The sequence below is a fragment of the Caloenas nicobarica genome, chromosome 3, assembly GCF_036013445.1.
Source record: "Caloenas nicobarica isolate bCalNic1 chromosome 3, bCalNic1.hap1, whole genome shotgun sequence".
Lineage (NCBI taxonomy): Eukaryota > Metazoa > Chordata > Aves > Columbiformes > Columbidae > Caloenas > Caloenas nicobarica.
This window is the reverse complement of record NC_088247.1, coordinates 4,522,479-4,548,880: the sequence shown is the minus strand read 5'-3', so window position 1 is coordinate 4,548,880 and position 26,402 is coordinate 4,522,479. Positions and strand designations below refer to the sequence as shown.

Sequence of the window (26,402 nt, the reverse complement as noted above, 5' to 3'; positions counted from 1 at the left end):
ACAACTGTGGGAGAGCTAACAACAGATGAATCCTACTTGTGAGGTCTTTGTGCTTCCATTGCTCATCTCTACAATGAGATTCCAAACAATTCCTTCCCTAAATGAGGATATTTCACCTCTACCCAGATGGCAACTCTGCCAAGGAATTTTTTTAGGCCTGACTGATAGATTTTTTTTTCTTTGAATACGCATATTTCAGTTTTAAATTAAGTACTTGGAAGAATTACACCAAAGGCAATATAAATTTTGTGTGACACAGAATCAAGAATGAGAAAGGCAAAGATAGAGATGTAGGAAAGTAAGGAAGAAGGATGGAAAGAAGAATGTAAGTAAGTAAGAAGAATGCAAGTAAAGAAGGATGGACAGAAGAAAAGAAGAAAATCTCAGCTTCATTCCTCTTTAAAATTAATCTAAAAATTGTATAATTTTCTTGCAAGATGTAACATAGGGGTTCTCTTTCTATTTAGATATATTTGAAACAGAGCCTATCACAAAGGTAAAGAGCAATAAAAATCACAGCAACATTAATACAAATCATAGGAACAGGAGCCCAAACTTAACATTTGGTGGCATATTTGGGTAAAATACTACCTTTCATTGCCAGGAGCAACATTGGTTCCCAGATGTGTCCAAGATATCTTGGGATAAGCACTATAAATTTGCACCTTTCCATAAACCCCTGGAAAAAAAACAGAAGCAGGAGTTCAAAGGTTAGGGGAGAGACTTGGGAAGAACTGAACCCATAACTAAAAACACAGAAATCTTTACATTTATTAAAGCATGTTTCTGTATTTTATGAAAAGTGCAAGAACAGCACATAACCTCCACTTGAAATATAAAGTGAACTAGAAAGAAATCATTAATAAAGTAAAATGACCATCACATGGAAAGGCAAGACTGAGGATTACACAATACAAGTGTCATTAACTCCAATTTAAATTATGGACAAAGTTATTTATCTTTAAAAAGATAAACCGTCTACCTAAGAAAACAAATTATGTAGAAACAGTGGGAATGAAAGATATGAAAAATTACTCATCTATTATTTATATTTCTGATCTGTGAAGAAATCATTATTTTTTTCTGGAAAGGCGATCCAAAACCAGGGCAAAAAGCCAAAATATAGGAACTTTTCGTATAGGTGACATGTTCCGAGAAGATTATATTTGAGGCAGGGAAAAATTTCCAATTTCCTACATTTAAATGTTCAGTTTAAATTTGCTGACCTGATCTGAGATCTTTCAGTTTGAGTCAGTTCAACATTTGTTCTCCAATAGTGACACATTGCTTCAGAGGAGTTGTACTGCCAGTATTTAGTGAACCCATTTTGCTGTTTGGGCTAACTTCCTCCATGGACAACTTTCTCCATAACATATTGTGTCAATATAGTTCAAGAGAAGACTGCAGCAAGAACTGTTAATGCAACTCTGATTATCCCACTAAGACAGACATTCAAAACAACTTCCATGATCCTGTGTTTGCTGCGGTTTAAGAGGAAAACTTGAAGAGTTGTGAAGTCTCACTTGATCTATGATCGTGTGTTAAGCCGCAGCAACACATATATCTTCTTTTCTAGCCCTTAAAATTGTAGAAAGTCAAATTGCTATATCTTATTATACTTCAGCTCTTAAGTAACTTACACTTTAAAAAAACCCCTCACAGTCCATTTCTTTGTCAATTAGGTTTCCTTCTTGCCTTCCAAACATTCCACTTAATTGCTTGGTCAATGTGTGCAATAGTTTCTCAATGTCATTATAGTGCAGTAGTTTATCAGTGTCACAAATTGGGGATTTTTTGTTTCTCTGTTCATTTTTTTTCTCTGAATTTCTTTAATATTCTACAAATCTTGATGCTGGAAATTTCTCTTGATAACAGTTTGAATTTCTACTGTCTTTACAAAACTTGAGCAATGAACAAAGTCTTGCAATGCTCCAGTGTTGTTTAAAACATTTTAAAACACGGAAAACAGAAAAATTAACTTATTTCTTAGCCGTAATTACATGAGGACATGTAAAAGTTAACATAAACCTTCTTTTGTCAATCTTTCTATGGGTCCAAATATTTGGAAATATTTAGCTGTGTGCATTTGAATCCATTCAGTAGCTCTTGGATGTAATTCATCTCACTTAAGTCAGACATTTAAAAATAGTGATATGAGTTTAAGCTCATCATACTAGCCTGGAAACTTGAGGGCAATTTGTTTCATCCTAAGAGAAACCAAGGATAACTGAGACAAAATACCCCCTGGTAACGTGCATTTATCTCCACTCAACAGATTAGTTTTAATATCTTCAGTTTTGTCAACTACTTTTTACAAATCTCAAATCTAGAACCAAGAAAAACCCTCGCACATGTGTATAAGTCCTTTTAAGTTGTCTCCAGTTTCTCATATAAAGACCTCAGGATTTGACACTTAGTTGCACACTTATGTCAAGTTTTGCCAAAGCAAAGTCTCCACAGAAAACCCAGGAACTGACCTGGTGAAAATTAAAAATTTTAGCTCAAAAACTGTGTGTTCCTTTGTTAGATGTTTCCCTGTATGTCACAGTAACAGTTTCAACAGCAGTAGATTTGCCGATTGCCTAAGATAGGTTTCCTACGAAAAGGTAAACTCATGTTTCATACCAATACTCCCTGGGTGGACATTTATTCCCTCCAGACGATCACAGTAAATGCCTTCAGATGCCCGAAGAAGGACCAGCAGCTTTAAATCCCTTTCTAGGGGATGTTGAAAAGAACCTGCAATAAAGACAAAACAGCAACAACCCACCACAAAGGTATCAATACCTTTTGTGATGCTGAACTGGGGAGGGGCACTAGGGTGCATGAATCCAAATTTAGAGGTCTAAATGACTGAGCTTTTTCCTCCTTGGCCCATTTTTTCCTTTCAAGTCCTTTACAATTTCACCTGTTCCCAGGTAATCATCAGTTCTCCAGCCACGACTGGTAAAATGGTCTTTCAGACCAACTGAACAATAGAGGGAAAAGAACAGGGGAAAAGAAAATGCCCAAGAAGTTTTGGTGGGTGTGATGTTGCTCAACCTGTGGTGATAAGTCCACTCAGTAAACTATATTCCAACTGTGACTTCATTTATTTCACTGAGAGTAGTTTACTGTTTCAGAAGAAAATGGCCCAGCACTAAACAGATACTAAGGAGGAAAAAGTAGGACAGTTTTTGCCCTGGAGAAATGTATGCCGAGTCCAGTAAAAGAGTTCAGCGTTTCTTTAAAATTAGAGATTAAATCAATTATGCAACAGAAAACTGCAGCAGATGTAGAACTAAAATATATATATATATCTGTACAAAATTAGCTGGCCTGTCATGTTCTTTTAATATTTAAAAATTACTAGTTTGGAAAAGGGAGATGATTTTGTATCCTAAAGAACCATTTCTCTTTAAGAGCATTTTTCAATTAAGTGAAATCAGTAAATAAATTCATCGTTCTCCACCAATGTCTGACTGATATCTGTGGATAATTAAAGCCTCTGTACAGCTTTTAAATGAGTGAAAGACGAACAGTACAAGACTTGCGTGCTCCTCATCTAATATATCTCGCATTAGTGAGTTCATATCTTCTCTGGGGACATGGAGGGAATTAGATCTTTCAGTGTCCGTTGCCCATCCGAACTATCTTTGGCTTTCTTGTTTAAACTCCCATAAGTACGGTTTGAATAGAAGAAAACCAGGAACTGGGCTGTAACCAAATACTATTTTCAGAAAGCAAAACTAGTGTCAAGGGCTTTTACCACTGATGCACTTGGTTAAACAATTATCCACCTAGAGCAGCAGAGTTATGCAGACATTTGTGCCTATTTTTGTAAGCAGAGTAATTGTTTTCCTGCTTTACCCTCACAGCAAATTGTGTTTTAAAATACTCAGCCTGAACACAACTTTCCCAGCCCTCAGGTAAACCCGACCCCTGGGATGAAGTTATTAACTACACTGAAGACCGAAGAAAGACTCAACAAAAATTTTTTGAGAACTTTATATCGATGTTACTATGTTATTCACAATTACTTTTCCCTAATCATGATGATGTTCCCTTAAAGTGGAGGATTATTATTAACTATCATTATGAATTACTGTTGGTGCTATTCTTGGTATTATTATTTTACTGCTGGTTGCAAAACGTTTACTATTTCTTCTAATTAGGTTAGTTAGAAATAGCTATGATATATCCTATACTCAGGTTGATTTTAAAACAATTTTTAAGTAGGCTTCCAGGCTTAGCAATCACAAACAAATGCTGGAAAAATGTGAATTCTGAAGGCTTGAACTGGAAGTTGTTACACCTTAAAATTAATTACATCTACATTTAGCTAAAATTTGTGACTTTAAATCTTAAAAAGCATCTCAATAGGTTAGGGAATGTTACCATTGTTAAAGAAGAAAACAAACACACAAAACCAAAAATATAATCAGAGTGAGAAACAAAAAAGTTATAATAAAACTATTCATAGTAGTTCATCACCATATTAAATCCTTAGGAAAAAAAAATAAAAAATGCCAAGTTAATGTTTACAGAAATGCTTCAGTGGCTGGAAACTGTAAATAGTATAAATGAATATAGGAGATATCTATGAGCAGAAAAGTTAGACTTCAGTATTTAGAATAAAAATAATCTTAATACTTGCTTGTTTCACTTAATAGTTCTGTGGTGTTAAATCAGTGCATTTCAGTAACTTGAATGTAAATGTTACAGAAGACTGAGCCCAGAAACTCATTGCACTATTAAGGTGGACTTTTCAGCAAGTTTGGGATCACTTACGATGTTTCAGAGCACATGAAGAAAGCTAATATTGTGCCAATATTTCAAACAAAGATAAAAGTAAGAGCCCCAGGTAATTACAGGCCTGTCAACTTGACACTGATTCTAGTGGAAAAATAAATAAAAATGGAATGTCCAACTCTGAACACAATTAATAAATCATTAAAGGTGGATTATATAATTAATGCCAATCAATCGGGTTTTATAGAAATAAGGTCCTGTGAAACTTCCTTGTTATCATCTTCTAATGAGATTACAGGTTTAGTTGATAAAGATAATAGCTTTGATTTAATATAATTGGCTTCTCCAAGGCACTTGACTTAGTAGCTCAAAACTTTCTGATTCACAAACTGCACGAGTACAACACGAACATGCCACACATTAAGTTACAGACTGACTGACTGACTAGAATGGGATCAGTGACTAAAACAGGTTTGGTCTTGCAAGCCCTGTGGTATTCAACATTTTATCATTTTATCAGTGTGAAGATACTGAAAGTAAGGGGATAAGGCAATACAAATGGGGGAAAAAAAATTAAGAAATGGTCCAGCAGTCAGCAATAATTTGGAAGTAAAGAACTAGGAAAGTGAAGAATGTTCATAATCCTTTATCAGGTCTAACTGCTGGAGAGGATAAAACCATAGTATGTGGGGAAAAAAGAAAAAAAAGGAGAACAGAGAGAGAGTTGTGTTCTTTCTATACAGATTTTCACTTATTCTGGACTGCCGCCTGGATCTAGTTTGCAGCTGAGTTTCAAAAGCATTTTCCATTGTTTTCATATTTCAGTTTTATTCCAGATGTTATTCCTGACAGTTTTTTGTTGTGTTTTTCTCTTTTTCCATAGCAAAACTCACTCAGTTCTTTCCTAGAATAGTGGATGTTTTCCCCCTTCTAGCCTTTCCTTTCTTTACAACATAACACACTGCAACAGCTGTTGTATGTAAGAGCAAGGAAATCTCTGAAATAAGGTCCCCTTCCCTTGGCAAAAAGACTTTGCTAAGTATCTTGCAGTGACTACCTCCAGTATCAGCTCTGTGTTTCCTGAATTCAAACCTTCTTCGACTCTGCCCACTCAGCTATTTTGAAAACAGCGATATATTGTCACCTGAAAGTCTGAAGTGTTTTTATTCTTGGTCAGGGCACAGCTGGATAGTCACCTAGTGCTGGTTTTCCTTCCTGAGCTATTCCTTCACATGTTCAGACTGCACCCTGCAAAGAAGCCTGTAAAAGCATCTTTAAACAAGGAAACATGGCATGGGTTGTCTCTTACAGATAGTGATGCCAAATAAACAGAAGAGATGAGAGACAGACAGCTGTGGAATAGGAAGCAGCTACCAGAAGTGAGAGATGAATGTCCAAAGAATAAGCAAGACACATAGAATAGGATTCAGCTGCCTAAATGTAGATGTCTATTACCACCTGAGAGCCCTGGTGTCCTCCAAATTCACTATGTGAGGTTGGTAGATACAAGAAAGGGATCAATGACACAACAGTGACTTTTTAAGCAGAAGCTGGAGGCCAAGTGGGACACCTGAGAATGCCCAAAGTGACACAATATCCTTATTGTCAAGCACCTGAACCATGTTTCCAGGGGGATTTGTATACCTACATTTAGGTTTCTTAAAGCAGGTGTTTCCATGTTCTCTGGCTGTCTGAGCTAACAAAGATCAGACAATACAGTGTAGATCATAATTTGCTCCAGATACCTGTATCAGCCAGTCCCACCAACCACGGTGGCTCCACTGACTGGATTGATTACATCTCTACCGAAATAGCCAGCTCACATGCTGATGTCCACATGTTACACCTAAATTTGAGTGTCTTAATCATGTGGACTGAATCCCTTCCCTAGACGTTATGATCGGTTAAAAGAAATCAAGTGGCTTGGAAAGGATAAAGACGAAACAGAGGGAGGCTGAGAGATGAATTGAAGGGGATGTAGATGGTGCAATGAACTTTTCAAACTGCTTTTTCTGTGATCAGGGATGAAAAATTGTGCTCAATACATCCACGGTATTCCTTCTTTATATAAGTTGAATAGCTGTGCAGGGATGCTATGTGACTACAAGATGGGACTCGGCTCACAGCTGAAGAAGATGGGGCACACACAATAGAGGTACTGGAGAAGCTGGAAAAGAAGTGTTAGCTGGTGAAACTCACTTGTGTCCTGATTGTTTTTATAAGGCTGAGCATAAATCATCACTAACACATGGCCATTTCATGAAGTACAGTGATGTATCCTTTGGGAAGTCATTATGGGGGTTCTTACTAGTACTGAAAAGCAAGATAAGAGATGTCAGGGGTTTCATCTCCAGACAATCAAGCCATGAGCCAATTATGACCTTAGGCTTCTTGCCTCAAATGAGTGAAATGACTGACAGGCAACCATCGCGAGATATGCAAAAAAAAAAAAAAAAAAAAGTAAAAATTTGAGACTGAAAACAGAAATCCTGTCTGGTTACTTGGTGAGCTCTACTACAAAAAGCAAAAATAGCCTGCCAGCAAAGACTAGCTGAGTACAGTGGAGTTCAGGATTCAATGGATCAATTTGTGGAAAATGAACTTCAGCATTTTCTGCAACCTTCTCAGGAGCTGAGGCCTTTGTTCATAAGTGGAACAAGGCACTTTGTGCACATATCATCTTTGCTTTAGTGCTTACTCGTGGGTTAAAATGAATAGAGCTACCCTAGCAGAGAACTGAAAAAAAAATCTCTGAGATGTTGAGCTCAACATTTCCTTTCTTCTTCTGACAGAGGTGTGTTAATGATATTTAGCAAATCATTTAATCTCTCTGAACCTCAAACTCTCCCTCTAAAACTGGAAAAACAGTTATTTTTTTACAGCATGGCAATACAGGAGGTAGAAATAAATGGTGTTTCTAAAATGCCTTTGCAAATATCAGCATCAAAGAAGAGACTCTAAAAGTTTAAGAGAAAGAGAGAGGCTTCTTATCTGGGAGCTAGAGAATAAGTAATGAAGAAGAAGTAACTGGAGAAGAAGTAATCAAGAAGTCTCTCTGGGTCCGGCAACACTGAAGGTGCTTGGAGCACCCAGAGAGATTAAGGTGGTGATAGACTCACACTTTTTACTTCTGGGTTGTCTGAATGCTCTAATAGAGTTCTTGCAGTCCTTTACAAAGCTTCCATCATTTCACATCTCCCAGTGATTCTGTTGATCATAATTCATGCTGGATTGTGATCATACATTGAAGAGGTGAGTGATGACAAACCCTCCAGGAACAACGGTGTTCCAAGAATTCTGATCTCCCAGCTATCACTGTATTTCCTGATGCCAATTTCCCTGCAAATTATTGCTTTAATAAAATTAACGAGGTTCCTGTTGATGTCTCCTAAATCGCAATTTTACATTTATTTTTTTCCCTTTTCTCATCATTACTGAGTTCCTACATACTTATAGTCATATTTTACCACATTTTACTTTTCTTTTCCCTGCAGATAAGATGACAAGTGCTCTGAAGGGCATCAAAGTACAGGACTTGTTTGTAGAACTTCTCATTGTTCTCTAGCAGTTTAAGTGAACAAAATATTCAGGCTCTATCAGAAATTCTTTGGCCCAGGCCACTGAATTAGAGCCAATGGCATGTGACCAAAGATTTCTGTGCTGAAAACGGGGCATGGAGAAGTTACACAATAGGGAAGACATGGGGATTTGGCTCACATGATGTCAACCTCAGATCTTGCTCAGGCAATGCTGCACGTTGATGTCCACATCTATTAAATCTGTTTACTAAACTGTCTCGTTATCTATTTTGTGTCAGGATTTCTTAAGGGTGTGGTAGAATTGGACAGATGGGCTTCAAAACCTTCCTTCGGGGGTGGAAGAGTCAGGGTTGGACAGATGGGCTCCAAGAAGTTACCTTTAGGCCTCAAACACATGGGAAAAGAAAGAGGAAGAAAAAAGAAAAAAAGCATGCACTTCCATTTTTACAAGCAAGTATAGAATCCAGTGTGAGATGTGGGAAACTTGCAGAGTCTCTACCCACCTATCATCTCCCAGATGAAACTAGAGCAAGGATAGCTCTCCAGAAGATCCTAGACAAGGATTTGACAGCTGCAAATACTTGCTTGGCTTTTAATATCATTACTACTCACAGATGTGCTGGAGGGGAGTAGGTGCAGCAAAGAATTGCCTCAATGTTTTTTAATAAGTGTTTTTAGCAACGAACACATGCTTTTTCTTAAAACCAATATGAAACCATATTTAAACTACAAAAGAGTGTAAGTAAGAAATGACTGAGACCCTTTTAAGTATATATATATATATATATATATATATTAACCTCCCAGATTAGGCTTTCAAAACCCTTTTTTGAAAGAAAAACACAAGGCAGCGAAAGAACTCTTTTGGCCAGTACTGTATTAACTATACAGTCCCTTGAGATTAACAACAAACAAATATTGGAGCAGACTTCCTCAGGAGGTGATTACACAAACAAATTCTGTTTTTAAAGTTCATGAAACCAATCTTGAGAAAGGTCAAGCAGTGATCAGCAATGTGATCCCAGCATCCTAAGGATTCCTGTAAGTAAATACAGTGCCTGGCTTTAGGAACCTTGATTTTTAAAGGGAATTATGTGAGTAATTACTTCTGTGTGGAAAAACACTGATCCTGTCCATTGCGAATAATGTGTGACATTGGAGACTCTGAAACCACTAGAAGTAGGGGCAAGGTGGTACCTGCCTGAAGTCCTGGTGTTCATCTGTAGAGCAGGATGAGAGGAACGAATGTGCTGAATCCAGCTGTACCAGTTTCATGCCACAGGGGGATTTCCAGGCACTCTGGAGATTCTCTGAGATCCTGTTTATTTTTGCTTTAAATACTTCTACGCCACCTAGAAAGTGCCTTACTAAAGCCCACAGACAGAAGTGAACACCTGAGCACAAAGGTAGACCTCGCCCTGAGGAACAGCTGTCTCATAAAGCAACCCCACATGAAGTAGGGAGGGCTTTTACATATACCGGACAAAATTTCAGCCGCAAGGATATTGGGAGTTTTGCCACTGACTTCAGTGGGGTGAGGATAGCAGTGTTTGTAACATATCGCTATTAAATGAACAGGCGATTAGCTACAGTGGATAATCATTGTGCTTAGTATGGATCCTGGGTGTCCACATTGCAGACGGACTAGGATGGCCAGCATGTTTATAATACTACGATGCCACCTTCTTTTTCTGTAAAGAGCAGAAATAAACCCCAGGCACCCAGAAGACAGGCTGATAACTTACCCACTTTCAGGGTACCCCCCACCACCGCGATGCAGGCTGCACTCAGGACATTGCTGGAGTTGCTGGGGAACTCGAGGGTCCCCAGGACGTAGAGACCTCTCAGAGAGGGAAGAGCCATATCCACCAGGATGGTCCGGTCTGAGAAACAAAGCAGAGGGCTGTTTGGAACGATGGCACCTTCAGTAAGTCTTCAGATTACACCAGGTTGGGTGGGAGTGTTGATCTGCTGGAGGGTCCCATATGGCCATACAGAGGGATCTGGGCCAGCTAGATCGTTGGGCTGAGGCCAATTGTATGAGGTTTAACAAGGCCAAGTGCCAGGTCTTGCACATGGGTCACAACAACCCCAGGCAGCGCTACAGGCTCAGAGAAGAGCAGCTGGAAAGTGTCTGGCAGAAAAGGACCTGGAGTTGTTCCTCAACAGCATCTGAATATGAGCCAGTGTGTGTCCAGGTGGCCAAAAAAGCCACCAGCATCCTGGCTGGGACCAGCACTGGTGTGGCCAGCAGGAACAGGGCAGTGACCGTCCTGTGCTGGGCACTGAGGAGGCCAAACCTCCAATCCTGGGGGCAGTTCTGGGCCCCTCACGCCAAGAAAGGCCTTGAGGTGCTGGAGCGAGTTGAGAGAAGGGAACGGAGCTGGGGAAGGGGCTGGAGCACAAGGGTGATGGGAGCGGCTGAGGGAGCTGGGGGTTCAGCTGGAGAACAGGAGCTGAGGGGAGACCTTCTGATCTCTGACCTGCCTGAAAGGAGCTTGGAGCCAGGGGGGTCGGGCTCTGCTCCCCAGGAACAAGCGACAGGATGAGAAGAAATGGCCTCAAGTTGTGCCAGGGGAGGTTGAGGTTGGATATTAGGAAAAAAATCTGTATTGAAATAGTTATCAAGCATTGGAACAGCTGCCCAGGAAAGTGGTTGGGTCACCATCCCCAGAGGTGTTTAAAAGAAGTGTAGACATGGCACTTACGGACACAGTTTATAATGGACTTGGCGGTGTTGCTTTATGGTTGGACTCAACGACCTTAGGGGTTTTTCCAGCCTAAATGATTTCATGATTCTATGATTCGCCAATTCTTTACTCACATGACTACTATCTCCCCATTAACAATTTAGTTAACAGTGACCAGGGGAAGCACCGTACCCTCTGATCCTTAAGGGCAAAAGAAAGAGCATATTTTCATATCACAGAACAGAGTGGGGACTGTTATTGATTGAGCACAATGAGAACATCACCACTGCTTCCCAAAGCTGCAAGTCTACAGCCTATGAACCTTTTAAATACCACTTAAGCTTTCCAAGTAGGACATGAGGATGGACGTAAATGCTGCGTCGTTTAGAGGCAGCCCACCACACAGAGGTGAATTCCACCCTCAGGGCCCATCTAATGCTCTCCTGTGTCACTGGGAACCTTTAAGTTGATTGCACTGGAAACTAGCTCAGGTCCTTAAATTGAGGTTTCCAGCTCCTTTCCTTATGGACAGGAGCGACAGATTCCTAGTACGGTGCATCTCTGAGTCAGTGCATGCCATGGAAGAAGGAAAAACAAGGTATTTCCTTAACAAAGGGTTCAATGACAAGATCTAATTGTGACTTTCATAAAGTAGCTATGAGAAAATCACAATCAACACAATCAACATAATGGCAACTGCCAAATCCTACCCAGAGATTTATTATGACTTTCATTGATCTCATGCATTTATTGCAATGCACAGATATACAAAAAGGAGAGATTAAGGAACACACATGTTTTCCAGTGGATTTTGACAGAGCAGTGATAATGGGTCACTTTAAACAGTTTTGGTGTAGAACATAGGAAAAGCCATGAAGTGTCTTGGGAAGAGGATCAGCTTCCCCACAGTTTTGTTTCTACCTATAGCTATTAGCAACTGCTTTGGATGAAGATACTAATGACCATGCAATAGGTAGCACAGTGAAAGTCCTTTTCCCAAAACATGTAATTAGGGGCTGATTCATGCTATTTAGTACAAAAGTTTAAAATTTTTTCCAAGCCTGATTTGCAGGAAATGTAATTAAAACCTGCATAAAATACATTCAGAAGCACACTGAAAAAAAATATGAGTAGGCTACCTTTAATAATACCATTTCCTAGTTTTTTACTCTTTTTGGTTTTGTAGCCCTGAAGTTTCACAGCTTCAAGGGTGAGGAAACTTCTGCATGGTGCAGGGTCCTGGATCTACTTGTAGACTTTTTTGTCTCTTCTACATACATGTTCCTACTCTATCCCTGTAACTCAATCATCCCACCTCTTCCTTTCCCATATTTTTTTTTCTTCTTTCCCTCTGGACATCACCAAGGGACACCCTGAAAGACCAGGACCTCTGTTCTCGAGGACTGTGCCAAGTACTGCAGCAACTCACGGTTACTCTGAATACCCCATCTCAAAAGAAACTCCCTGCAATCTTTGGCTGAAGCATCTTTCAAGCATGCAAAATTTTCACAGCATTCAGATGTAATAAGTCTCTGCAGAGCAAGTGCAATCTTTTTTTTCCCTAAATCTCATAGTGTTAATACTTGATACATTTTTACAGGCATGAATAAACTCCTGTCTAAAATATCTTTGCGGGGCAGGTATAGTCCTATGCCCTGCAGAGCTGAGAAGTGAAGGCACAGTATGTGAGGACATGAAACAGAGAGAAGAGAATAAGGGGGAAGATGTTGTTAAAATGATATCACTCAGACAGAAGAGGAATCTAGTTTGTGAAATCACAGCTCAAGAATGTGGCAAAAAGCTGCATTTGACAAAGGCCATAAGTATATTAATCAAACACAGACTGAAACATTTTTACAAGGAAAAGAAGTGCTCCTAGGCATACCATTTATATGTCAAGTTTCAGTCTAGAACAGATATTTTTGCTGAGTTGCACATCTTTCTAAAAAAAGGTTTTATAAAGGAAATGCTGACTGCTCTGTAACTGTAGCATGAAGTCTGTGAACCTTGAGACACAGGAGTGAGAAATTCCCCCATTCAGGGATGTCTCTGCAAACCTGTGGTTTCCTCAGTTAAAAGAACAATGCTCTGGGGTGTGATGCTTCGGGTGTGAGGTCCTTGGAGGGTGAAATGTTGCTCTGTAGAAACAACAGAACACTCCTTTGAGGAAAAAAAAAAAAAAAAGTCCTTCCACACTAGAGGAGAAAAGCAAACAGATTCAAAGGAGACTTACAGAATACGCTCATTTCTGTAGTAAGGGAAGATAATGACTAAGGAGTTAAAATCATAAACTTTAGGTCACTGAGCTCAAGGGATTTATTTACCTTCAGAGAAAGACAAACTGGAGTTGTTTTTCTCCCATTAAGATATCCATACAATTGCAAACAATCACTTCCAGCAAACCATAGATCGAGCCTGCACAACGGGGGTACTTTTCATTATACATATACTTTCTTCAGACAAAAGCTCACAGGTATGCTGCAGTCTTAATATTCAGATGTACAATACTGAGAAGTTGCTAATGACTCCAGCAATGACATAAAACGCCTTTGATCAACTGCATCGCTATATAAAACGCCATAGCATGCCATTGAATGGAAATCAGGCACAACAGAAGAGCTATTATATGAGATACAGTACTCAAGCGTTCATCTCTTCAAAAAGAAAAAGCTCAAAGAAAATCAAAATCAGAAAATGAATAACAGAGTGAATTCTACCACTGTAAAAAAAAAAAAAAAAAAAAAAAAAAGAGGAGGAAAAAAAAATTGCCAGAGGCTACATGATATCATATCAATACCCTTCAAAACAGCATTCCATCGCCTGGAATTATAACACGTTCTCGTTCCACCCAGAGCATGCTGCGTCAGGAGTGTGTCACACTGAAAACCATAAACCAAAGCCCTGAAAATCCAAGGGCTTGAGAAGCCGATGCCACTGCTGACTGCCAGAACGGCATGACTAAACTCATTCAGCTTATTTTTCAAGGTGGTGGGACTGCTGAAGTCTGACACATGCAAGAGGTCCTTGTGGGATGGCTGCGGCTCTGGACGATGAATCTCCAGAGATAAAAGCACAAGTTATTGCAGCCAGAGATAAATCTTTCCAGCTGGGGCTGGAAGAGACTTCTATCTGCTAGGGAGCCAGGCACTGAGGAGACCTGTAACACACCAACACTAAAAGCCACTTGAACATGAGGGACTCACCTCTGGTACAAGTGAAATTCATCCTTGTACAAAGAAGTCTATGAGCTCCTGAAGTCTCACCAATGCTTTCAAAATAGGGCAAAAAATTGAATAACTCACTGCACAACCCCAAGCCCTCCAAAAAGCATCCACTAAACATCAAGCAAACACCAAGCAGCAGCACAAACCTGGTTTTTAATATGAACAATTTGCTAATAGAGGTGTTTTCTTGCTTTTTAGACTTCCCTGAGTCCAGTCCATGAGGTAGCCCCAGTGACACAGTTTTGCTTATTTTTATTAAATAAGCAAATCGAAGGCTCTATTAGCTAAGTTCAGGCAGTGTCCTGCCTCTTTGGTGAACTCCAGGAATCCATGTTCATTCAGAGATTTCAACACAGTGTCAGGCCCAGACCAAAGTCTTCCCTTGTACTTCTTCACTCTAGAAATGAGCACTAACTATCTATTATTTGTTTTTATAAGAGTCTAAAACTGTTCTTTGGGAGCTGAAATCACTCACCCAATAATGCATAGCATACCAAAAGTAGGTCCATGGCTTGGCTTTCAACCTGAAAATCATTATGGATGGCTCCCAGAAGAGAATTAAAGTAACTAAAAGACAGTGAAGAGTGGGTCACAGCTGCATCTTGCCAGGAGTGAATCGCAAATACTTATTTTGATGTGAACAGCAGCACAAAGTTTGGATAGTTTGCAGAATTTTTATTCTCATGAGAACAAACTTTCACTTTTCTGAAGCCCTCTGGAGCCATTCTCATTTTAGCAGGGCATGCACAAGCCAGTGGAAATAGAAAAAGAAACATCCATAAAATGCCATGATTAAATATAAATTTAAAAATTGATGATTTCATTCTAGATTTTGGACTCAAGCAGGGGGTTGACTTTCTTGCAACTGAAAACTCATATACACACTTGTGGCAGTAAAGCAAGGTATGAAAAAATTGACTTAAAATTCATCTTACCTATTACAATTAAATTTAGGTGCCCTCATTTGAGCAACCCATCCAGTGCCCTTATCATACCAATGATGATGACTCCAACATCTTGCAATCTATTGACACCCACAACCAATGAGTGTTTCAACACCTTCAAGTCAGCAAGAACAAAGAGGGAAAGTAAAAAGAAAGTTGAGGGAGTATGATCAGAAAAAGCAGGCATGAAGTAGAGTAGTTGTCTCTCAAAACAGATTGGGTGATAGATGGTTTGTGCTCACGTTTGTGCTCATATTCTTGGGCTAAAATTGAAATATAATTCCAGAAAGGCACAGGAGAGGACAATAGTTTCTGCTCATCAAATAAACACACATATCTACTCCAGTGATAGGAGCTAGGAGATTTTTATTGCTGATGAGAAGACGACAGTAACAGAGTATGGCTCTCCACTGGTCCTAGCAGGCAGTTCATTTTCACTTATCATTTACATTTTTCCTTTTCATCCATTAAGTATTTTGTTGTGGTTTTGCTGTTCCATAAAGTTCCTCTGAAGAGCAGAGACAGTTTTATTGTACACTGTGTAGCCCTCTGCTCTAAGCAGCTGAACATGGTGATTCAGAACTGGGAACTCCAGGGTCTCATAGATTAGAATCATAGAATCATTTTGGTTGGAAGGTACCCTCAAGATCATCAAGTCCAACCATTAATCTCACATTAGCACTAAACCATATCCCTAAGGATGTCAGCTATGCATCTTTTAAACCCCTCCAGGGATGGTGACTCCACCACTTGCAACGCTTGCTGCTCAGGCACTGACTTGCATTCTGATTTTGAGCAAGCTTTATTTTTCTCGACCCTCAGTTCCTCAGAGGTGGAGAACATTCCTGTCCATAGTAAAACACAGATTATGTCTAATAGTCCAATCCTTATCCTGCTGCCTCCCAACCAGTAGGCACCAGTACACTAGAGAGAATCACACCCTGCAGCACAGTGCAGACATCCCCCAGTTTAACTGGCCAAACCAGCACTGCTCTAAATTCCTGAAATGTTAGTCCTGACCCCAAAGGCCGTGTGGTCATGCCGTACAGCGCCAGGCCTAAGCTAATGAGCTTTGCCTCTCAAGAGAGCTAATTAGTTCTGGTATATCAGTATGCTGATGCAGCGGTATTGTTTCCAGTCCTAGAACTAGATCAGTTGGGCTGGGCTGTGGGCAGCAATGTGCAATTCTTCAGGCACAGCTTAGTCATGAAGTGCCTTGTGGTATATGACAAAGGCCATGGCCAGTATCTCGTGTGGCAGCTAAAATGAGTTATTTCACAGAGAGGATTACACTCATCTTTGCAAGAAGCACAGAGGAATTTTATTAATAGGTGAGTTTGCAAAGCACCAAAGGAGCATCACAACCTCAGCCTCCAGCTTCCACTCTCTTAATCTAAACAACAGAACTCCAAATCCTTAGCCAAACTTTTCTATTTACTTATTTTTTACTTTCTCCTTCTGTTTAAATTGTGATTTACCTCCTGTGACCATTTGTTCACGCTCTACACAATTAATTCCCTGTGAGTGCAGAGGCTTTAGCTACCAGTGGCATCCTCGTGCCTCTTCATATCTGCACCTGACACATGATTTTGAAGACTGAAATGATCTCATCTTTTGACAGTCACGGGCTGATATTGGTGAACTGGCCATAATGTGATACACAAGAAGCTGAAGCAGGTGATCTGGTGTTGTCTCTGGCCTTGTTCTTGAATAGCTATGAAGGACAAAATACACAGTGGCATGAAAAATCTAACCATGGCAAGAGGCTCCAAAAGACAACAAAGGGCATGGGAAATGCCCCACTGTTTGATGTCTTAATAAGGAGTCAGATATAATGGAGATGAGAGTGGAGTAGGAAACAGGGAGTATAGGACAGAAAGGGCAATTTCTGTGTTTATGGATGGCAAAAAGACACGTGTTTGACAAGAAGTATCCGTGGCACTGCTGGGGTAATGTTGTTGGAAGAGGAAAGCAAGTCCATTGCTTTGGGTGCTGCACTTGGACTTTAGAGATTGGGGTCAATCCCCTGTTCTGGTGCAGGTTCCCACTGGCAAGACCTTTATATGGTGTGTTGCTTATGCTGCCAAGGGAAAAAGACATAGGGCTTCACAGCATGGTTCAGAGGACATACATTAACCACAAGCAAGGTTCATAGCTCAGGTGTTCCTGAAAATACTTTGGAGAAATGAGGTTCAGGTCTCAATTTATGGTACCTGAACTGAGCTGTCTGATGGAAGTTACGTGTCTAAGCTCCCACTATAGTAAATTCATTTAAACATTTAGTACTATCTGAAATGGCCTTTGATATCTGAGACCTCACACAGGACTGGCAAATATGACCTGTGACCATCTACAGTTTCACCCAGCTCAGCAGGATGTTCCTGGAGTGCTTCAAACAACAGTAGATATCTTTACAGATTATTTGAGTTCTGGAGCTCTACATAATACCATTGGTGAAGAACAACTCAATTCACATTAGATACCTACCCTTGAGCAACCTGGTTTAGTGGAACGTCTCCCTGACCATGGAACTAGATGATCTTTAAAGTTCCTTCCAACGCAAACCACTCTGTGATTCTGTGGTTCTATGATTGACTCAGCCCAGTAACTCTCCCAGCTCTACTAACTGTAGTGGTGAGTCACAGGTTAAAACACTTAAACATATATCCTTACTGTTAGCTTAGAAGTACATAGGACACAAGACCTACAGGAGACAAGCAAACCCCTAGAGGGACATTTCTGTGCCTTTTGTGGCCTCTGAATTTACAAACACTTAACCACATTCCTGCATCATATCTAGTGAGATGGTGGAACTGAAAAAAAAAAGAAAACACATTGTGCTTGTTTGACAGGAAAGAGGGATCTAACAAAAAATTCGAATCACCTATTCTTCAGTTCAATGTAAGTTCCCCCCAAAAAAGTGAAGAAATGCATTATTTCAAACAATATAGATTTTTTTTCCACATTTATCTGGACACTGAAGTTTAAACTAAATATTCTTTGAAGGTTGAACACAATTCTTAATTTAACCTGAAATTATAGATACATACACTACTGTTAATGACACAGGACAGAGAAGTCCTAATCACAACTGAGGCTCCATGCCCAAATGCCAACACAAATCAACAGAAACTTCCTTCAACAAAAACTTCATAAACCAAAACCAGGTGGAAGAGTAAGAGACATGGAGAAATGTTAGCCCCATATCCACAAGCGGAGCTGTGGTAGGTAGAGAGACTTATCCGGTTTGAAAAAAAAGGAAGAGGAGTCTTCACAAGGTCCCAAAGTATGTCAGATACATACCACACAGTATTCATAGGGTCATACAATAATTATGTCTGGAGGGAGCTCAGGATCAGAACAGAGTCGGCTATTATGTAAAACGGCTATCACAAGTTTTTTGCTTCAGATTTCATTGCAATTTGTCAAATATTTTTGCTAAAATTGAGAAAGTTGTTCATGCAATAAGTTTGCAAACTGATATGGGATTTAAATATAAGTCAAGTCTGAGGTTGAAATACTAGCATAGGCTAAAATGTCTAGGAAGCATCCACGGCAAATGGCTTGAGAGATCATCACTGATAGTGGGAATTGCAAAAGGAAAATAGAGTGGAAGGTGGTGCAACTGTTGACATGTAAAGTATGGTCCCTGCACAAAACACAGAAAGGTAGGTCAAGATATGATCTCTTTGTGAGCTGTGGTTCTGGGTCTCACTCCTGAAATAAAGTCCTTGCATACACTTAAATTTAAATATCAGTATGAGCAAGTCTCTGTGTTTGTGTGTGTATGTAACTGGAAAAGAATAATTATTCTCTTGCAAAAATCACACTTTTCTACTCTAGCTGAGATTTCATAGTGACAAGGAGCAAATGTGGTGCCCTGCTAGAATGGACACTAGTGCCAAGGAGCCCATGTTGCAAAACAAATACATATCCCATTGTAGACAGACCCCAGCACCCCTACAGAAATTAAAGAACTTTCCTTCCTTCCTTACTAGGTAAGATGATGACGTCTTCCCCAGGGCCTGGGATGCTGCAGTTGGATCCACCCCAGCCTTTTTCCACATCATTCCATGTGTCTGGGTGCGACCATTTCAAGACAGCATCAGAAGGAACTACAAAACAGGACACACAAAGACAGAATTATCATTTTCAGTAGCTGGGAGAATTACCATTTCTTTGATACTCAAGCATCTGTGGCATTAACATCCCCCTTTTGTCACTGATGAAGCAACACTAACTGTTCTTTGTTATCTTCCGTGCTTAAAGGAAGCTGCTCAATGGGAAAAAAAAGATCTCTCCTAGGACCATGTTTCCAGAGTTAAAGGGCAGGGAGATAACTGGAAAAAACAGACTCAAATTCTTTGGGACCCATCAAAAGCAAAGCAAACCTTAAGGTTTGTCATACTTAGCTTATGTTATGCCTTGTGAATATGCTTCACAAGTAACTGCTTCATTATTTTTATTTATGCCATCCAAATCTCTGAGCACTTTGAGCACAAAACTAAGATGCACAAATGAAAATAAAAGCTAGTTACCTGTGCTTGGTGGCAAAACCAGATGTTCAAAATGGTAACTAACCCTACCAGAAAGTGCCAACTTTTCTCGTGCATTTTTTCTTCCCCAGTGCTCTAGAAAGCAGATTAAATTCCTAGGGTATGGAAATTTTCATACTTTCCCAAAATATGAAAAATTTTTAAAAATGAATTATCAGCTCTCACAAGCTTGTTAGCCCTCAGAAAACGAGGAATCTTCCCATTGCAAGAAGTAATTAAGACCTGCCTTGGGAAAACAACTTGACTGAGACACATGGCATCTCCTTGTCATTGCCCAAAGATCTTTCAGTTCAATCCAAAAGAAAATTCCTGAGCCTAATCATCAGGAAAATATTCAGGAGAAATTAAGTTCACAAAATGTAGGTGCTTAACTTGCACATGTATTTGAGACAGATAATGAACAAGTCTTTATAAATTAATCACCTAAGTTTGTTCTGCCCTCGCAAGAGGAAGAAGACCCTGTACACTAAGTTTAGTAAACCCTAAACTAAAGCAGGCAGGGCCTCCCTCTGGAGGCCTCTGCAAGCACCTACCTTGTCCTAACACTGTAAAGGAAATTCTGGCTTTTTTTCTTCTCCTGAGGAGAGTTTCATTCGGTATTGAAAACACAGGAGCAAGCTCATGCTTAAATCTGGGGGGACTAGACCCAGCTCAGCAACACTGTGGACTAGAAAAACCTTCTGTTGCCAGCACAGGGAAACACAGAGAAATTAAACCCAGGTGGAACTCCTTAAGGCTGGGTCTGTCTTTCCATTACTTGTTTGTTCAGGGGGAAACACTGCAAAAAGGTCTCTAAACTCTATTGCCACATAAATGATTATTGTTGTTAATATGCAGCAAGACAGGTATGCCACTAAGACCAAACTATGGAGTTCTCCATCATCTCTGGTGTATTTTTCTGACTGATTCAATATGTAACTGTGCAATAATGTCAGACTATTACACTAAAATCACTATGGAGCACTAAAACACTCTGCAGTCTTACATTCTCCATGACCTTCCTGATCTGCTATGGTATATTTTAGCAAAAGTTTATAGTCTTTTATATCGTGGAATCGCACATTTATCTCGAGCAATGGTAGATACGGCTCAATGAAATGCTTAAATGCATGCAAAGAACTCAAGTGGGGTTGAAAGATGTACAAAATACTGTAGTGAAAAGTAGCAATCTATTTCTGAAAATGCAGTAAAAAAGAAATGGTGTGACTCCCAGACCAAGCTTTTCAGACACAGACTGTCACGCACCTGGGGTAGGTAGAGCCACTTGTTCCTTCTCTTTCAGTGTGACCTGAATTAAGTCATCTCCTGCGACTGAACACAGGGAATTACAGGGAGTTACAGCAAGACATTGCAAATTAACAACAACGACAAAATCATAGTAAATCAATTGCTACGTGTGATTTTCTGACAGCACCTTACAAAAACAAAACAAAAAAATTAAGAACACCTATACATGTTTTCTAAGCGTTTTTGTCTTTTTTGTACTTTGAGAAAGGATTAAACAAACATTTTAATTTACAGATACAGAGGGTCTCAAGACAACTCATGAGAAACAGCTAAAAGAAGACATTCAACAATCAGAAATTCTAGGCTGGAACACAAATCTCATTTATCCCACTATAAATCCACAGTAGTTCCACTAAGCAAGCGATACTACACCATTGAATGCATAATGTATTAACCGGCTCAAACAGCGAATTACAGCTTTTGTTTTGTAGTTTGATTTTGACTTTTTTTTTTTTTTCTTTCCCAAATCTGGTATCTGAAAGAGATGCTTTAATTAGTCAGACTTTATAGACTGAAGACAGGGACCCTGTGTTCTCCACCGTGAAAAGAGGTCAGGAGCAATTATCACAGTCGTAACCTTTGTGCCAATATACTGTCAGCAGGAGAAGGGCCAGGATAATGCAACTCAAACTAAGAAGAGCAAGAGAAAACTGCTTCAGACCCAACTAAAAGGCTACCTCCTCTTCATCTCCTGTTGCACATGAAGGCATTTCCTTTCAGTCACCAGACTGGAACAACCGTAGGTTAAAATAGAAACACTCCGACAAACATAAATCTCCTGTCCGCTGCCCAACGCCTTATGGTGACCCTAAAATGTCATCGGAAGATTTTTTTGGCAGTACAAGAATTGTATAAATGAAGCCATTGTCAGAACTTTCCTCAGTTCCAGAACATGCCAGGAACTTTCCTATGTATGTATCAACCCACAGATGGGATTTCACGCCATATTGTAATTTACTTATTTTATCTTTAAACAAGTCTCTGTACTTTTAAATTGTGAGAACCATCCTTCCCTACCTCCCTCCTTTTCTCCCAACGCAACTGAGCAAATTTAAAATAACTGAGGTTCATTAATTTTAAGTGTTCAATAAATTAGTATGAATAATCAAAAAACTTGATTCTTTCTGATAATTACTATTTGATGTCAGTTGAAAGCACTCGATTGAGTTAGCAGCATATGCTCCTATGCCAAATGAGGCTTCCATAATTAAATAGAAACTGATTCCATGAGGTTTTTCTCATGTCTGATTAATTAGTAATCATGTGCCTCAGCTCTGTTCTTCAGTGACACCTTCTCTCCCAAAGGTAGCTGTGATCTGATCCATATATCAGTCAAGCCAATCTGCCCCAAATCAGAGCTCAGACTGAACAGCATCATGTCTTTGGATAGCTGCAAGGTGAACCTTTGAGGAGAAAGAATGACATGAAGATGCTAATTTAAAGTCTTTGACAAAGAGTTCACGTGTCTTTTAGACAATACTCTTCTATGGGTAGTGTTGTGGTTATGGTAGCCTTTCTTCTCACTTATATCAGGGCAAATCAGGAGTCAAAGGTGTTGCATCAGTCTTAGGAAAAATAAGAGAAACAAGCTCTGACACTATCCTTTTTTCGATAGATATATTTTGTCAGGTTTGTTGTTTTGTTTTGTTTTTTCTTAATTTTGCAGGCTCTACAGTGCAATCATCTAATTAAGGAAGTTGGTATTCTTCAGAGAAAAATTGTTACAATTCAATCCTGAGGGGACATGAAACTTGATCAATATGCTCTATAGACCTCATAAAGGCGTTCAGCTCCCTCACACAGTGAACAAATGAACCACTAAGATGTAACTACATACAGTCGTGTCCAAAGTCAGGGCAAGGATAAAAGTTTCTCATATCTGAAATTTCATCCAACCACAGAGCATGACAATTCAAAACATTATAAGTCATTCATACCCTCCACATGAATGCAAGAATCAGGGGCTGAATTCTCCACAGCTCTTTAACTTGCAGAATTAACATCAATAGGGTGTAAAGAGCAACAGTTGTGAACCAGTAATATTTTGTTGTCTTTTCCCACAAATACACCTAAAAATTGATCAAAACATGAGAGATACGGGCCTTGGGAATAATCAAGACTACAGTGACATAGTCCTTCTGGTTGTTTTGTTTTGCTGCTGAGTATGTTATCATTGTTTCTGTACAGGACAGGAAGAGATACAGGCAATACAGACGAAGGACGTCATTAGTAAACATTGAATTAAGGTGACTCTTCACAAAATGTAGTTATAAGGCTCCAGGGTTTGGTTGTATAAAACCTTTATAAGGCTCATCAATTTTCTGTCTTATTACAGCTCTTCCTGGGTGTTTGAGCTGTGAATCATAAATACACGCCTTCTTAAGGATATTCCCAGTAACTTCTAGTTCAGGGCTCCTTGAGTGAACATGAAGGAGGAGCAACTTAGTCTTTTATCAGCTTTGCAGTGATGGTGAATTTTGCCTGTGGATACTAGGAAGGGCTGAAACTAAAATAAATGGATCCAATAGCCCGACTTACAAATAGCAAGCGGCTCCATGCTATTTAACATCAATTGGACTAACATATATCACAGGGAAATCAAAACTTCTAGACAGCACAATCAACAACACAGCGAGACACACCTCTGGAAATGGGAGAACCTGGGGTAAGATATTTTGTTCACCTTTACCAGGGACTGTTACAGGAGATATCCAGAAATATGGTATAATGGGGACACTACAGAAAGGAGCAGAGATGTAAAAAAATGTATATACATATATTAATATATGTGTGTATATATATATAAAAAAGAGATTTGCGCTAATGAATACTGATCCTTGCTTACAGCAGATTGATATTTGCAGAGATGGAAGGTGAAGGCATAAAATTCCTCCTGAAGAGGTCACATAGTCAGAGGACCATCCCTGGCATGATTATAATGGCATTTCATCATCTTATTTCTGTAACTGCCGAATTTTCTGGTCTCTCTGGTGCCATTCCAGAAGGACGAGTGCTCATCTGCCAGGAAAAAGTTGATTTTTCTCTTGGTGTCCATTAGAAAGGGCATCTCTTTGCCGAGAACTGGCATTTCATTTCACTCCACAGAGGCTGCTGAGTAACCTGTATCTGGTCAACTGACCTTCTGAAACAACCGATACAGGGTAAGCTTTATCTCGCTGGAAGAAAAGACTCGTGCCTGTACAACCAGTCCTCTCAAACAAATTAACTCCATTCTTTACGCCTTTCACCTAAGATTCTCCTTTAGCCCTGAGCAATAAGGCTGCAGAAAATATATTTGTTTATTTATTTTCTGTATTTTAATATTAGAAACAAACATTCTAAAGGGCCTGTTTTTTCTCATGTACAAAGCAATTACAGAAACCCACAGAGTGTAATGGAAGTGAGATCATTCTTCAGGAATTTAGAAGAGACAATAAGTGTAATCAAATTATTTTTTTAAGAACTATGGAAACTTTAAGCCTGCTTCTGACACAGCAGTAATAGGAGGTTGGGCCTCAGGACCTCCTAACAACTCGCACATGAGTAGCTTCAGCAAAGTCAGCAGGATGACCCGTCTCCATAAAAGTTGTGTCTACTGAAAAATGTATCTGGGGTAAATAAAAAGTTTAATCATTCTTTCAGTGATGTTTCCAATAATGTTTATGTCAAGCACTTCCATTTGAGAAAAAAGTCAAAAGAAATCTGGAGATGGAGCAAGCCAACACTTTGGTTTGTTCCAAAAAGAAAATGGTTTAAACATTTCAAAAGTGAACAAAACGGAAACAATATCTCTGTTTTTTAGCCAATTCCAGAATTGCCCAGAGACCTTAACCAAGGAGCAATATCATGCTGCAGCACCATATGCTCATGTTTGTAACAGACTTAAAAAGCTGATAATGTTATTGTAATTTACACAGGACATTTCTCCTAAAAATATCTCAGATGTCCCAGTGAGGTATTTCTTTCCACATCCCTTATTACAGTAAGTTTTTGGATTCAGCATGGCCACGTCATGTTAGGACCACCCTCCTGACCCATGGCTGAGCCATGACTTTCAAGGAGCCACACACCGATTTCAGTGCCCATCAGTGACCTTCGAGGAGCACTTCTCTCAAGACATGGGGTGCCCCAGAGAAAATCTGGAAGATTCTATGAAGATTAATAATGTCAGAGAAGAGCTGCCAATGTAGAAATGACTGGCATGGGATGCCCTAAGCCTCCTCACCTCTTCCTCACCCAGCATCCAGCAGGGACATGGGCTTATCTATCCTCCAGTGAGAATTCATTTAAAATGGTCTGAAAAGGTTATTTTCCAAGGAACCCACGGGTTAGTTAACAGGTTGATGTATGTAGGTAGCAGTGAGTACCTTTTTTAACAGGATCATTGCATCGGCAGCCTACATCGAGGAAAAATTCTCCATTACAATTATTTCTCCTCATTCAGTGTCTCCTGCATTGTCCCATGCCCGGCTCTAATTTACAAAACTGCAAGCATGCATCAGGGCAACTTAACTCCTTTAATCCCCTCCATATGGTATATTTTCTTGCCTTCTATGTTAGACAGACCCTTTTTTTCTCCCCCAAAGATAAACAAACACTTGCATGACAGGGGCATGGAGAAAGCCTGAGCCCATGCAAACTGCTGGCCAAGGTGGCTTCATTCAGCTGCCTGCTTTGTTTGAATAACAATATCTTTTCAGTTGTGGGGTCTTCCCTCCCCTTCTCCCCTTTCCCCCGCCCCATACGGGCCTGAGCAAAAGGCTGTGTGAATTCAGGAGCCTGCTTGTGAATGAGCTGGCATCTGATACGTATTTACCGGCGTTAATTTTGGACGTAACGCACCCCTGCCACTTCCCCACAGCTTTCCCTAAAAGGCTTTCTGCTGGGCACAAAAGCAGAGGGTCAAAAGTAAGTTGACCCTTGCCAGAATGTGCAATTATTGGAAGGAGGCGGTTACACCAGCAGCTGTCGAAACCCCACTGGCGCGGGCGAAGTGCTTCCAAAAAGTCGGAGGATGACTAATACGCTGGAGCTCTCCCCTCCGCCCTTGCAAGAGCCGGCTACTTTCTGCAGGAAGAATTATGGCCCTCCCGAGCAGCTGCAATAATTGTCTTCCCATTGTCCCCCCAGCCCTCCCTCCGCCGCCCCCTACAAGTGCCCATTGTCGCCGCGGAGTCAAGTGATTATATGCTTGGGCTGATGCTGTTTGTGGCCCAGCTGCCTGACTGCTGACACACGAGCACCGAGAAGGGGGGACCCGCGTCTGCGAGACGGGACTCCGACATACCAGACCTTTTACATAAGTCAAACAGGAACAAATGACTCTTTATCAGCCCCTTCTCCCTTTGAAGTGGCGGCTGCTTATAGGCCCTTACAGCTTTTCCTCCTTAGCCCGAGCAAACATCCTCCTTTTGATATGCTACATGCTCAT

The 26,402-nt window shown here is 40.0% G+C and overlaps 1 protein-coding gene across 1 annotated transcript in view; it reads right to left on the bottom strand.

Annotated features, from left to right (window-relative positions):
* Positions 1-26,402, bottom strand: part of PKHD1 (PKHD1 ciliary IPT domain containing fibrocystin/polyductin) — a 255,893-nt gene that overhangs the window by 81,422 nt on the left and 148,069 nt on the right. The window contains exons 49-53 of the mRNA XM_065631634.1: positions 20,930-20,995; positions 19,124-19,243; positions 10,016-10,153; positions 2,626-2,739; positions 592-679 (exon numbers count right to left, since the gene is read on the bottom strand). Of these exons, the coding sequence (XP_065487706.1) occupies positions 592-679; positions 2,626-2,739; positions 10,016-10,153; positions 19,124-19,243; positions 20,930-20,995 (526 nt within the window). The remainder of the gene's footprint in view (positions 1-591; positions 680-2,625; positions 2,740-10,015; positions 10,154-19,123; positions 19,244-20,929; positions 20,996-26,402) is intronic.